Here is a 15,086-nt window from a genome sequence, read left to right as displayed (position 1 = left end):
GTCTAAGCCTTGGTAGCTTGAAACATGAGCTGCTCCCCAGCTGAAGATACTGAGTAGAGCTATTTAAGTAAGATCTCAAACTCCTAACAAGAGTTGATTGGAAAGTCTGTTTATGTTCCTTATGGCCTCCCCATTTCCGTGGAATTCTTCCCTGACTGTCTCCATTTTGGTTTGTCCCCTGCATAGCTACAGCTAAGCTGATTCCACAGCAGGGCCAGAGGCAACTCCAAGGGGTAACAGTTGCTTTCTCCCTAAGAGCTGACATCCACCATGTCAAATGGGACCAGCCCAAGCACAGCAAAGATGGCTCTGGCAGGCCTTCTCCCCAGTTCCCTCTGCCTTGCTAAAAACCATTAGCTAGCCCCTAAAGCTAGCCCCCAAGGTCTATTTCCTTATTTGGCCACTTCCTCCTCCTGAGGCTGACCACCAAGGTCCAGCAATCAGAAACCTCCTCTGGATCACCTAGTTAACAAGCCCAATCAAAATTTAAAAACCTGGTCCTAACATGGGGTTTCCCCTTGTACCTTTATAAACACCATTTTTCTATGGGCCACGGCTCTCTCCAGAGGCACTCCTTTGTCCTCTGGAGAATATCTCTTCTCCCTCTCCCTCGTTACCTTCCCCTTCTCCCTCATCCTCTGTCTCCTGTCTCTGTCTCTTATTCCCTGCCCTTTGTCCCTCTGGGGCAAATAAATCTCCTTTGTGCTGAGAACTCGGTCTTGGGGTGTCCTGTGCCGACACCAGTCTCTTCACCAGGGTTTAGCACTGCCACCTGCCCCACCTCCTCAGTCTTATTGGAAATCGTGCATGAGAAGGTGGGATGGAGTGTCACCAGTTACCAGGGACCCACTGCCTTCTGTCATGAGGAGAATTCTGAGACCTGTGGGCCTGGGATCCCAAACCCTAACTTCCTGAGGAGAATTCGGCCCCACATAGAACTTCCAACCCAACTCATTCTCAGTCTTTGGTGTGATTCCTTTCCTATTTCCTCCAAAGCACTGCTTCCCACCTTGGTCCATACTATCTCCTGGGGACAATTCATATCCTCCTGTCCCTTCTGAATCCTACCCGACTGCCTCCCAAAACCATTTACCTCGCCATTTTCCAGAGGCACAATGCGAGAATACTCTGTGACACAGAGAACCTGGTCATCCTGGGTGATGGCCATGTTTGCTTCTTGTCCAAACTGTTCTAAACAATCTCTTCTAGAATCTAGAAAGGAAACAGTGGGATGTTATCAAATAATGCATCTTTTCTTCTAGAATGCTTCCAATGCCTTGTGTTTCCTTAAGAGGAAGAACCAAGAAGTCTTTTGGACTTCTAGATGGGAGCTTAGCATGAAGTTTTTAACTCATAAAAAAGAAATACCTGGCTATTTCAGTTCAAGTGCCCTTCAGCAAGCACCTTTGAAGATACGCTATCATTTCCTCATACCTTGAGGAGGCAACTTTACCCTCTGAGCAAATTTGCTGCCACTTTGCTTCATCATGTGGTCCAGAGACACTTACATACCTCACTAGCAAAGACAACAGGTTCTAAGTGAGAAACATGGAGCCCAGGATCCATAAAGAGCCGACTTTGTTCCTGACTCCTCATGAAAGGGCAAGGACGTGAGTTGCAGCTCACTTACAGGTAGCTCCCACCAGTAGGAGCAAAACTGTTATAAAAGGGGGTACAACCTCCATTCTGCATGTGGGACCCTTAGAATCAGTGCATACAAGGCTGAGAAATGGGGATGTTCTGAGGACAACTTAGGAGGTCCAGTCCCTATGTAGTCACACTGAGACCCTCTTTATTAATTAAATCCATAGTCTTAAACGGTTTCAGATAATCAAAGCCCCTCATAGCACAGAAGACAAGATTACTTACGAGCAAAATACTGCCATGGTGAGTAGGTGCTTCCAAAGTCTACAGATCTTTCCAAGACCCAAAGATCAGGGCGTGGAGAATTTGCAAATTTGATTAAAACATAGGCCACATGGAAAAGCTGAAAATGCAAGAGAGATACAGTTTGTGTAGACTGAGAGTATAGCTCAGTGGTAGAACACTTGCCTTGAATGCAAAAGGCCCTGGGTTCAATCCCCAGCATCACCAAAAAGAAAAGATTAACGTCACATTGTCCATAGCTCTGACTATTTCTACAGGGCGGTGATTCCCAAGGCTACAAGATGCAGATCCCTTTTCTATCTGCCTGGTGAACATCTCTACTCAGCTGCAGCCTTTCAAGATTGTTATTCTCAAAACCATATAGTCTTCCTTCCCCCTCTCAGTACACATGGTTGCACTGTCACATCTTAACCAAGTATCTTGAGCTTCAGCCAGCCTGCACAGCCTCATGGTCTATATCAGAAGCTTCATGGCAAGTACAAAGCACGGTGTGCCAAGTCCTTGGAGGAACAGGAACCAACAGTAGAGCTCAAGGTTCTTGTAGGAGTCCCTGTGGGTCCGGGTACTGGAGAGATCCCAGTCACAGACTGAGACCCACACAGCATTGGGTGGGGCTGCACCCTCTTTCCCTGAGATGTCTGCACTGGCCTCCTCTTTTCCTGTTTCCTTCTTACCAAGTTTCTTGTTGATTCTCATCATTCTTTCACCTATGACAGAGTGACACAAACATAGGAAGAAAGGAAGGTGGGCTCTGGCCCTGCTCTCTTCACCTCCAACTCTTAAATGCCCAAATATAGCCCAAGAATACCCAGCATCTCTACAGTTTATTCCACACTCCCCTTCCTCAAAAAGCATTCAAGCTCTGTAATTATACAGTCAGGCCTCTATCCAAAATGTGAATCAACTAAGGACCAAAAATGTTGGGGTGGCTGAGTCAGGAGTCGCCAGCCAGACACAGAAGAAGCAAGATGTAAAAGTACCAGTAAGTCACAAGCTATGTGGCAACTTATAGATTAATAGAAATGGGTTAATTTGAGATATAAGAACTAGATAGCAAGAAGCCTACCACTGCCATACAGTTTATAAGTAATATAAGTCTCTGTGTGTTTACTTGGGTCTGAGCAGCTGTGGACCCGAGCGGGACTGGAGAAAACTCCAGCTACAGACATCCCTAAGGGATGCAAAGGACAGAGGGGATACCACCAAGAATGGCAGCAGAGCACAGGTCTAAACAAATCTGCATTATCATGTTAATGAACCTTCCCTGTTCCCCAAATCCCTGGACCCAAGACACCACAAGTAACAGGTTCTACAATGGCTTTCTGAGCAGGCTGCCCCACTGCCATTAGCTAACCCACTAGAGGCAGAACAGTGACCTCATCTACTGGGAGAAAGGAAGGAAAAGAGGACTGTGGGGCTCTATTCCTGGGGGGAAAATACTATAAGAGAACTCTTGGCGTGTAACTCAATAGCAAATCACATGCAAGGTCTTGGCTCAATCCCTGGGAACAAAATAATAGTAATAATAGTAACAACAACAACAACAGTAGGGGTTTTAACCGTTTTCCACATTCGATGGCTTAAGTTGTATGATATATGTGTCTCTCTATATATATGTATGTATGTATGTATGTATGTATGTATGTATGTATGTATGTATTAAAGTCTGAGAACTATTATCTAATATTAATACTTCAAACTCTAAATTAGGAGCCCAAATCTATATAGTCTCTCTCTCTCTCTCTCTCTCTCTCTCTCTCTCTCTCTCTCTCTCTCTCTCGTCTCCAAATTTCTTTACACTTTAAAAAATGATAGAACAACCCAAAAATCTTTTCTGTTGATTCTTCTATTGACGTATTAACAATCTCACAGTTGAGAAAGTTTTGTTTTGTTTTCAAGACAGGGTTTCCCTGTGTAGCTCTGACTGTCCTGTAATGAGTCTTATTCTGTCCTGCCAGCCAGCTTCTGAATAATGACATAGAGACTTCTTATTAATTATAAAAGCTCAGCCTATAGCTTAGGCTTGTTCCTAACTAGCTCTTATAACTTAAATTAACCCATCATGTGGCATTACTGCTCTTTCATCTTGTACTTCCTGTTTCCTCTCTGTGTCTCCTGTGTGCCTAGATTTCTCCTCCTCTTCCTTTTTCTCCCTGGAAATTCCACCTACACCTCCTGCCTAGCTATTGGCCATTTAGCTTTTTATTACACCAATCACAGAAAATATAATATTCATATAGTATACAAATATCCTACAACAGTCCTGGAACTTGCTTTGTAGACCAGGCTAGCTTTGAACTCACAGAGGTCTGCCTGCCTCTGCCTCTCAAGAGCTGGGATTAAAGGTGTGCACCACCTGGCTTACAGTTGAGAGATTTAAAACATATATATTATTATTCATTTACAGTAAGAACTCCATTATGTAGGAAGCCCTGAGTGAGTAAAGTCCTGAATGAACTGTGCTGTTGACATGAGCAAAGCCATGTCAAGGACCAAAGCCTCAGACCCATAGGAAAATAGCAAAGTCTCCCCCTAACACCTACCCCCCACTCACATCCCTCCTGGTGAGGCTCAGAGCAAAATGGCAAAGCCTTCATCTTTGATCCAAGTGTGAGTGTAAATAATGTGTGCAAAAAATGTCTGCTATACTTTCCTCGCCAGGATGTTTAGGGCCTGACGACTGCTCCCCTGCAGAGACTGTTTCTACTAGACTAGCTAAACCTGCCTCCTTGGTCCAGCTGTGTACCATAAACCCAACCTCCTTGTTTATCTGTATGTAATAGCCTATTTCCTGTTGAGCTGTATGCAATAACCCCACCTCTCTATTCAACTCTACTAATAAATACGCTGAGATTTCAGGGTGTTGCAGTTTCTTCATCTGAGACCTGGTCTGCTCAACCCCTAGCTTTTCTGTGTCTCTTCTTCACACACACACACACACACACACACACACACACACACACACACACACACCCGTCAGGTCTGTCCTTAGAGCAGTGCTGAATGCAGCACCATTATATCCCAAGATAAAGGTTAGATAGTTATGAAAAACTGTGTTTTCTCAAACAAGAATATTGGCAGTGCTCTGTTTTTGCAAATCCCTTTAACTGTCATAGTGAATGGAAGATGAATGGGTTTTCATATGTGCTTCCACATTCTCTCTGCAGTGACACGTTTTGCTTGGGTGAAGCATTTGGAAAAGATCTTAACCCAGTTAGATCTTTAATGGTAAAAATGAGGTCCTCTGGCCTTGGGGACCCCACAGGCTCTCACCAGACTCTGAGAACCACCACTCCCTTACAGAGTCTGCCTTCATGTAAGAATCCCCTTTGCCTGGCTCTCTAGGGAAGGAAGACTGTCACAGCTGTGACAGTGCCCAAAGTCCCAGCCAGTTCTGTCCCTTCAGCTGTGTGCTTTTCAGTTTTGGAAATAATACTTACCTGGGCTGTGAGTAATCCTTTTAGGTCTCAACCTGGGACAAATGGCTAACCAAGGTGCCTATTTAACATCGCAAAGCAGGCCTGGCCACCAGGTTCTCCCAGCATCCCTCAGTCCCACCTGTTACAGGGTACGGCTGGCATTCCACATCCCCTACACTTCTCCAGTCCAGCTCCTCTCTCAGTTGCCCTTCCATATACAACCCAGCAATTCTGGCTCCCTACCCCCTTTCCCCTCTCCTCACATGGCACACCTCAGTCTGGTCATGTCCATGCTGGACACTCCCAGATGTCCCTGCCTCTGCCTATGCTCTCCTTTATCTAAACCTTCTCCTCCACCATCCCTAGGAGTAGTCATGTCTCTCCGCTTGTTTGTCTGTCTGTCTAATTCAATACACCCTCCACCAATGTGTGAGGGAACTTCCTCCTTGACACGGAAGCACGAGGAATTGCAAGTGTGCTTTGATAAAGCAATACCTAAAGGTAGAAGTAGAGTTTCCAAAAGACACGGGCCATAACTGCACAGTGAAGGGTTCATGGGAAATTCAAGAACTCCTGTTCAGAAAAACTATAACAAATATGGAGCTCTTCCAACTGCTTATACACCTGTTTCAGTCCTGTCAAAGTAAACCCACATTTACGTAAGAGACTAAGATGGGCAATAAATGAGGCGTTTTGAATGAGAGTCTTTCTAAGCATGCTTTATCTCTCATCAAACTCTCACGGTCCTAACTCCTACAAAATATTCAATGGATTATCATTAGTGGCCACTGACTCCTGAGCTTAGCTTAGCTTGCTTCAAGGTGTTATGCTATTCTTCTGTAACATTGCAGTTACTGAACATTTCCAGCAAGAGCCATAGGGGTTATAGGAGCCATCGGGTTATAGGAAGCCATGGGTTCAAGTTCCAGTGCCACATAAACCAGGAGGCAGGAGATCCAGATGTTCAAGGTCATCCTCGGCTACATACCAAGTTTGAAGCCAGCCTGGGCTACACAAGACATTGCAAAGGGGAGGGGGAAGGGAGAAAGATGGAGGTAGGAGTGGGAAGTGGGGGTGGGGAGAGACTTCAGCAAGCAGATGGGGCCTCGGCTTGTGTGAACCTACTGCCTGGGCTAATTTAGAATGTTAGTTATCTGGCGCTCTTACCCTGCGAGGAAACGTCCCGAAACACCACAGATCCACAGAAGAGTTTTACTAAGATAGGAAAAAAGAGACAGACGTGACAGGCCTGTGGGAAACACACGTGGTCAAGGGGAAAGAGAGAGACTGGTGCAAATGGCACCAGCTTATAAAGGGTGGGCCGCGCATGCGTACAGGGACTCGTGTGGCTACTCCACACATGTGCGTAGATCACATGGCTGCAACCATGCAAAGCCACGGAGTCTTAGTCACGTGAGATGTTTTGACCCAAAAATGGCTATTTTGAACCGGAAATAACTAGGCAGAAGTGTCTAGGTCCGCCGGGCACGCCCAACCGTGGGGGCATGTTCTGAATTGTTTTTCTCTAAAAAAAGAAAAAATGTGGATGAGTGGGTATGGGGCGCCGTTTCTCTCAAAGACTGCTTCAGGCTGAACGGTGGGCGTCAGATGGCTCTTGGGGGAAATGGGAGAGGCTGCCTCCTGAAGTCCTGGGCTAATTTAATGAACATGCGGAGTCTATCCACTGTCGTTCAACACCACGCAAACAGGACGATCCACTTTAAAATGTGCCCTTCCCAGGTTTTGTCTTGGGACCTGTCTCTGAGCTTCCTTGACACACATGTGCAAGTGCTCTGGTGACGGTGGACTGCATTCATTTTTCATTCCTCTGGCACAGTTCGATGGATCCACCACCACTGTGGAAACCTGCTATTCATTCTTACACAGTGCTCCAGCTCAGCAGCCAATCCCCTCCGACATATGGGCTTTTCAAAGGCTGTTGAGCAGTAGTGAGTGGTCTCTGGGTGCTCACAACCTGCTCAGCATGGTAAGCCAGCAGGCAGGGTCTACTTCCTGCCGACTGGTCACTGAAAAGAACTTACTCTCTTCCTCCCACACTTGGTCTCCCACCACTGAAAACACTTGGAAGCATACATGAGTGAGCCTTGAGATCCACTCACATGAACGAGAGGGCCCCGAGAAACTAGAAAGCAGCAGGCAGAGGAGCAGGGGAACCAAAAGCAAAGGGCGTTTGCAAGGAAATATTTGGGGGGCAAAGATAAGGAGTGGGAGAGAAATAGCTAAACACTGTGGACTTGTAATCTCCTCTCAAACACTTGTGACAAGCTAGAGCTGCCTGGGCTCTGTCTACTCAGGAGACACAGGGTAGTCTTTTTAAAAGTGTTCTGATGAAGCAGATAAGACACTTGAAAGGCCTTTTGACTTCAAAAGACTTCAAGGCGAGTAGGTGCGATAAGATAGAAGTCTCCCTCTGAAGTCATTGAAATTACAGCTTGCTACAGCTGGCTGCTTATTCATTTTGGGGCCTTCCTGAACTGAATATTTGCTATGAATGAATAGAATTTGCTACAAATAGAATAATACACAGATGTATGAATGAATGCATGCATTAACCAATGTTTTAAAATCTGTATTACTGTTCCTGGGTTCAGGAGGCAGATACTAGTAGACCAACAGGTTGAGTGAACCTCAAGAGAGTAGTACTTGAACATTCTAATTTAATGAATGAATATACTGATCAAAAAGAAGCATTTTAATAATGAATTTTTCTAATGCTTTACTTTGAATAGTCTGCAAACCTACAAAAAAATCTCAAAAAAAGTTTAATGGCTGTCCATCTGCTGTTCACATTTGCTACACATACACACACACACACACATACACACACTCACACATACACGTAGTTTTGATTCTTTAAAAGTGATCATGATGCTTGCTACTAAATACTTCAGCATGTATCTCCCCAAAATATGGACATTTCCATAAACTTAGAACTTTTGGGACTGTTCTAGGCTTTTTTTTGTTTTTGTTTTTGTTTTGTTTTTTTTCTGTTGCAGTGATAAAACATTCCAAGCAAACTGGGGAGGTAAGGAGTTATGTGGCTTTCACTTCCAGGTCACAGTCCATCATTGAGGGAAGTCAAGGCAGGAGTCAAGCCAGAGCTTGAAGCTGAAACCCCATGGAGGAATGCTGTTTGCTGGTTCACTCACTCAAAGGCTCATGCCTAGCTAACTTTCTTATATAGCCAAGGACCACTTTGCCTAGACAGTGGTGCTGTGTACATGGGCTGGGCCTCCAATATCAACAAACAGTCAAGCCAAACCCCCACAAACATGCAAGGCCAATCTCACCCAGCTGCTTCTCAGATGACTGAGGTTTCATCAGGGTGACAATAAGATAACTAGGACAATGAGAAATGAATGTGTAATCAAAATAAATCTATTTAATACATTGTTCTTGTTCAAATTCCCCTTTAACTCCCCATTCTAATGCCCACCACACTCTTTTCCTATTCCAGGATCTGGTCAGGTATAAGATACATTTAGATACAGGTCTCTTCTGTATCTTTTGTCTAAAATGTCTAAAGACACACACACACACACACACACACACACACACGTCAGTCACGATGGCTTTGTCTTTCTCAACAGTGACATTTCAGATGTTCTGGGATGTTCCACAGTCTACCTTACAGGCTGGCTATCCTATCAGAATATTCCAGTCTTAATTTGCTCATCATCTGGCCCGGGTGAAGCATCTCATGCCGATCACTACACGGGTGTGACATCCCTTGTCCTCCATCCAGTCACTGAAACAGCTTGAGGGTTTTTATTTTTCATTGAGAAGGGAAGACACAGGAGGGACGAGATGCTTCACTGTGGTGACCTGGTTTGAAAGATTTTTATAACGAATCAAATCCTCAGAACACATCAGAGCCAGGGGTGAAACTATGACTCAGCCAGTCTGCACCCGGCCCTTTAATCCTGGTCCACAGAATGCTCCTGTCAGCTCTGCAGGATGCCACCACCTCTGCCACTGCCGTCATTCTGTGCTGGAAAGTCCCTTCCTCTTATCAGAAAGGCATATTTGGCCAAGTTCTAAGGAAGCACTCCTGGCTTCTTACTGGGTCCCAGAAGAAACTGCTCGCTTGGAAAGGGTAAGGTAGATCGTTCCAGAAACTAAGACAGGATTCAAAAAGTGCTACGTGATCTCTGACCCTAGCATCTCTTTCTGAGAGGACCCTATTGCACTGGTGATGAGGACAGGCCACCAGAGGCTTTCTGGGTGCTTTCTTAACACCTCTCCCAAGTCCTCCTCTTCCTCTGAGGGCAAGTCTACCCTTCATCCCATATGCCAACCTGCCCAGAATAGAAAAACCCGCACCAAGGGTCCCTGTACTCTGAGCAATGAATCAACAGGAAGACAAGAAACTAGGAGAGAAAAGTTAGGATTCTGTAAAATCTTGGTTAGAAAATGATGCAAAGGAACTAACTTTTAGTTATAATAAATAAGTAATAGTGGGTTATTCCACATTAGGGTGGCCACAGATAAGGAGAACAGAGTTTACATGTTTTCCATAAAGAAATAACATTTGAGGAAATAGATATGTGTATCCCAAATTGAACATGACATAGTGTATGTTCATATATATGTATGAATATATATACATATATAAAAATGTGTGTTTTTATGTGTCAGTTTGAATTTTGGGTAAAAAAATCACAAAAGTCTAAGAAATAAAGTTCTAAGCCAAAACTTAGTCTAAACATTGGGGCTTAGTACCATGTGCATGCACTAATGTCCTTCAATTGTTCTGATTAAAGAAAAATTCTATTCCAGGAAAAAAGAAAAACCTGGAGCTTAGGCTGGGGATGCAGCTCTGTGGTGGAGTGCTTGCCATGCATGGACAGCATACTTGAGTTCACTCCCCACCAGCACACTCAAACAATAAAGCTAAAGATGTGGGTCACTGGGCACAGGGCACATGCCTACAAATCCATCACTCTGCAGGCAAAGGCAGGAGGGCAATGAAGGCTTGAGACCAGCCTAGCCTATGGTGACTTTGAAACCAGCTGTGGAGACAGGCCCGTCTCAGTGAAACAACCAGAAAGACTTGTGTCACTGACAACTTATAAGAAAATAATAAGAAGAAAATGGAAGCCTTGCATCTCAGTCTTACACTGGAGAGCTGAGGAGATAGCCCAGACAGTGAAATGCCTGCTGTTCAAGTCTGAGGACCTACATTCAGATCCCCAGCATCCTCCTGGGAGCCCTGCCTGTTTGTGCACATCAAAGACCTAGAACTGGGTGTGGGTGGGAGGGCAGAGACAGAAGGATCCCAGAGCTCTCTGGTCAGTCAGTGAGCTCAGGGTTCAGTGAGAGCTAATTTCCTATCTTCAGTACCCATGTAAGATCCAGGCATGGCCATGAACATCATTAACCACAGAAATGAAGGCAGATAAGGAAAAGGAGGATCCTCAGAGCTCTCTGGCTGGTCAGACTAGCCCATCAGTGAGCTCAGGGTTCGTGGAGAGACCCTGCCTCAAAAGATGAATTAGAGAAGACACCATAAGGAAAGACAGCCAACACTGCCCTCTCAACTCCGTAAGTACATGCACACATGTGCACACACTAACACACACACATGAACATACGCACATACATACAAAAAGAAAAATATTTTATACTAATAAAATTTTTGGCAGCTTAGAACATGATTTCCCATCCTTATGAATTTAGTCATCATTACCTAATGGGCTTAATGTGTAGAACTTGAGCCCAAATTGCTATTGAAGAACATTTTAGCCCCAATCAACATTTATAAATAGATTCGGTAGTGATTACGAACTGGTTGATGAGTAGCACCATGGTGGACTTCTCCTGGCCCCAGCCTCCACTAGGCTTGAGTTTCAGTTTCTGTTTCAGTTTCTGATAAGGCAGGTGGGGTAGATATTGCATATCAGGCATGATTCAGCACTTACAGCCCCAGCCAATAAGAAACATATTAGTATGGCTGCTGCTTGCTTGGCCAGTCATGTTTAGGATGACCTAATCCCCTCCTGGTTGTCTATAAAAGGAGCCTGCGAGCTTCTCTGGGGGTCACCATTTTGTTGAGTGGCTGACTCCTGCATGCAGGAGCTCTTCTCTTGACAAATAAATGCTTTCGCATACGTGATTGGTGGTCCTTTGTGGGGTTGTCTGTGGACCCTAACAGTTGAAACCCCACAAATCCCAGTTTAGTGGTTTGAAGAGAAATGTTCCTCACAGGCTTATGTATTTAAACACTTGGTTTTCTGTTGGTAGCACTGTTTGGGAGGACTGTAGACCCTTTATCAGATGCAGCCTTACTGAAGAAAGCACATCACTGGAGGTGGGCTTTGAGAGTTTATAGTCTCGCCAAGCTTCCCATGTGCTTTTGGTTTTCTGTGTGTAATTAGAGATGTGATCTCTCAGCTTCTTCCTTGACCTCCTGCATTGGACTCTCCCTCTGGAACCCTAACCCAAAATAAACTCTTCCTTAAGTTGCTTTTGGTGATGGAATTTTATCACAGCAACCAAATGTAACACCCAGGACCTGTGAGCCCCATCCTATACTAAGTCTTGTGTCTTACCTATTCTTCTAGCTACTCGCAACCCTCAGGGAGTGTTTGTGTCTGGGGCCTGGCGCCCCTTAAAAGCCCCATTTCTTCATGCATGCCTTCTGTTTTGCCAATTTACAAGCAAACTGCTACAACATTTGACTCACTGAACTGAGCAGCCAGAGAACGTACCTGACAAACCATGACAAAGGGAAATTGCATAGTCATGTTTACCTAAGGCAAAGAGAACTGGACGTTAATTACTGCCAGGTAATTCTCCAAATCCTCCTCTAATTGGTTGACTAATTTTATTCTTTATTGGATAGTGACACATTTAATTAGTAATGGAGTACAAAATGATGCCATAATCAATGTATGCAATGTGAACTCGGTAGGACGTAGCAGCAGTAGTAACAACGGTGCTAGCGGAAGTATTTGTGGAGTGCTGAGTGTTAGACATGACTTCACACCAGAACTCTGCCGTCCCCTACCCCCACCCTGCCTACAATGTGGGACTACTGAATTAAGCTTGTTCACATCACCCAAAATACCAACCACTTATTCTTCCTGTTCAACTGAGACAATATATTCCTTGATGGGCATCTCCCTGCTGCCCGTTCTCCAGCTCTGGCTGCTGCCTTTCTGGTCTTAACACCTGCTGCCCATTCTCCAGCTCTGGCTGCTGCCTTTCTGGTCTTAACAGGATTAAAGGAGTCAATTGCTCAAGTGATGTCACAGAAAATAGGTGTGCCTCCGTCGGAGCGCCTCCACACAGGGAAGAGATGAAGGTCTGGAGACAGCTGTGTACTTGTTGACATCTGTGTATTTCTAGAAGGTACAACGGTGGCCAAAGGTGCTGGCTCAGCGTTTTCCATTTTATCAGCATGTTTATTTTGAGAATCGGCTGTCACATGAAGTATGACTTCAAACCAGCCCAGCCTCAGATCAAATATTCCTAGAATGTCCTCTGACCTTTACTGTCTTTACTTCCTGAATACTAAAGCCTCTAGAGTGTGGAGACTCATTTAGTTGATATATTTGGGGGAAGGGGTCAGGTTCGCATGCAGTCCAGGCTGGCCTTGAATCCCCTTGCCTCTACCTCCCAAGTGCTAGGACTACAGATGTATGCCTCAAGATGTCCTATTGCTTGTCACAGTGACAAGCCCATACAACAGCATTCACCTGATCTCTGAGAAAGATTGCAGTCAAGTTCTGGGGTCTGGAGTCTGTCCTCTGGGTATGTGGATGCCACACAGGGGTCCTGCAGCAACTGCCCAGAGTCTGGCTAGAGACAGGCCACATTTCAGGCATCGGTACTTCCTCTGTTCGACTTCTGGAACCTGAATGTCCTTCCTATCACCTGAACGTTTCTGTGAACAGAATGTGACTTCTACTTTAAATGCTTCATGTGCCGATTTTCCCAGCTCCCTACAGGGGAGGCAGATGGGCTCATGCCTTGGGCCCAGTGCACTGATGTCTCCTTCCAAGACTTTGCATCTAGAGCAAGAAACACAAAAAGGCAAAGACACTGAAAGATTCTTTCCAGAAGCAGGGCAGATAGCACTGTCTGGCTTCTGGGGACAATGGCTGATCCCAGCAGGGGCCTACTGAGCCCAGTATCTAGACCCAGGGCTAAGGAAGTGACCAGGACAAGTGGCAGTTTCTAGCCTCAGCAGTGACCTTGAAGGTGGACTCCAGGCTTTCCGCTGCCACTGTGTAGCTTCCTGGGTCCTGACCCTGATTCTCTGTTTCCTCCCCCACCTTCCCCCCAGCATCCCATCTCTGCTTCTCACACTCTTGAAGGCTGCTTTTTCTCTGTTATCAGTAATATCACTATGCACATGCAAACATACACGAGCATACTCACACTCACATGTGTATGCGCACGTGCGAGCACACACACACACACACACACACACACACACAAACACGTCTCCCCTTACACAAATCTGACTACGGTAGCATCTGCACACACCCACCCTGCTTCCCTCTGAACCAGGGGAGGGAAAGACTGCCTGTCAAAAGCTCATCCCACATTCCAAATTTCACCCTCCTGGCCTTCTATGGATCCATGCCATTAGCTTTTAAATGCGTCTGTCATTTCACAAAAGAGAAAAACTGTCAGAAGTTGAGGTCAGTTGCCAGGAATCCATCTGTGAGATATTATATTTAGACAAGAAGCCACACTCCTTCTTTCCCACCTTCCACACTCCTCCCATCCCATGTAGCTCCAAACCGCCATGAGCTAGCTCATCCCCTTCTCTCCTCCAACTCTCCAAGATCCCTTCCCCATCTACATCCACTTCCATCGTATGCCACTGACAACCACGTCTCCCTCCAGCCAACTTCAGAGCCATACACTCAGGTGTCTACTTGATACCTCACTTAGAGGAACCTCACTTCCCCTCAACTCCAAGTGACCCCCACTGAAGCCTAACCACAACCCCCAAGATGCCTGCCAACACTCCTGCTCAACGTTCAGATCTCGGCTCTGCCATTGCTCTCTCGTTAGATGTCTGCATCTGCTTCGAAAGTGCTGTGAAAACCAACCAAGCAACCAAGCAACTTCACAAAAGCAATTCAGGAAGTGTTTGCCCTGAGAACACAAGGTGTATTCTGGGTTATCCTGGGCAGGAACATTTGGCACCCAGAGCCTTCAGTCAGGACACAGCCTGCATTTTACTTGGATGAGGACAACGCTGGTAGGCAGCCAGAACTTAAGGAGTGTGCTTATTTGGCATAAAACAAGTCCCTGCCACTGTAAGAAGGGCGTCCCAGGGGACTATTGAACAGTGAACTTGCCTGTGTCCCAGATGTTCCCACCTCGCTGTCCTGGACTTTGTGAAGACCCCCAGCAGGCATTCTTCACGGCAGGACGATGTGTGGGAAGGCTGCAGGAAAGCTCTGGGGTAGCAATATTGGAGGCAAGAACATGGCTTGGCATGAACTCCACACCCTCCATACCTGATGGATATCAGAAGTGGGTCTATGCCCAGCTGAGCCTTGGTCAGAAGTTGAGGTCAGTTGCCGGGAATCCATCTGTGAGATGTTATATTTAGACATGAGGATGTACCAGAAAGGGGACCATTAAGTAGAAAGGAGCCAAGGAGGTGGGCAGGGTGGCCAGACAGACCCACCACATAGGATGTGGATAAATGGGGAACTAGTAGCCCAAGGAGAATTGGCTCCAGGCATCCCGGCAGGTGTGGGAGCAGTTTCAATCTCCCACACACTGGCTGGG

At 45.8% G+C, this 15,086-nt stretch overlaps 1 protein-coding gene and 1 non-coding gene across 2 annotated transcripts in view; one reads left to right on the top strand and one right to left on the bottom strand.

The window, feature by feature from the left end:
- Lama3 (laminin subunit alpha 3) overlaps nucleotides 1-15,086 on the bottom strand; it is a 252,313-nt gene that overhangs the window by 186,602 nt on the left and 50,625 nt on the right. The window contains 2 exon segments of the mRNA XM_036204961.1: nucleotides 1,094-1,212; nucleotides 1,870-1,987. Coding sequence (XP_036060854.1) covers nucleotides 1,094-1,212; nucleotides 1,870-1,987 — 237 coding nt within the window.
- Nucleotides 2,027-2,094, top strand: Trnas-uga. The gene has a single exon. It is a non-coding gene; the product is annotated as a tRNA-Ser (tRNA).

This window comes from Onychomys torridus, chromosome 13 (genome assembly GCF_903995425.1).
Source record: "Onychomys torridus chromosome 13, mOncTor1.1, whole genome shotgun sequence".
NCBI lineage: Eukaryota > Metazoa > Chordata > Mammalia > Rodentia > Cricetidae > Onychomys > Onychomys torridus.
This window is presented reverse-complemented; position numbering and strand designations above follow the sequence as displayed.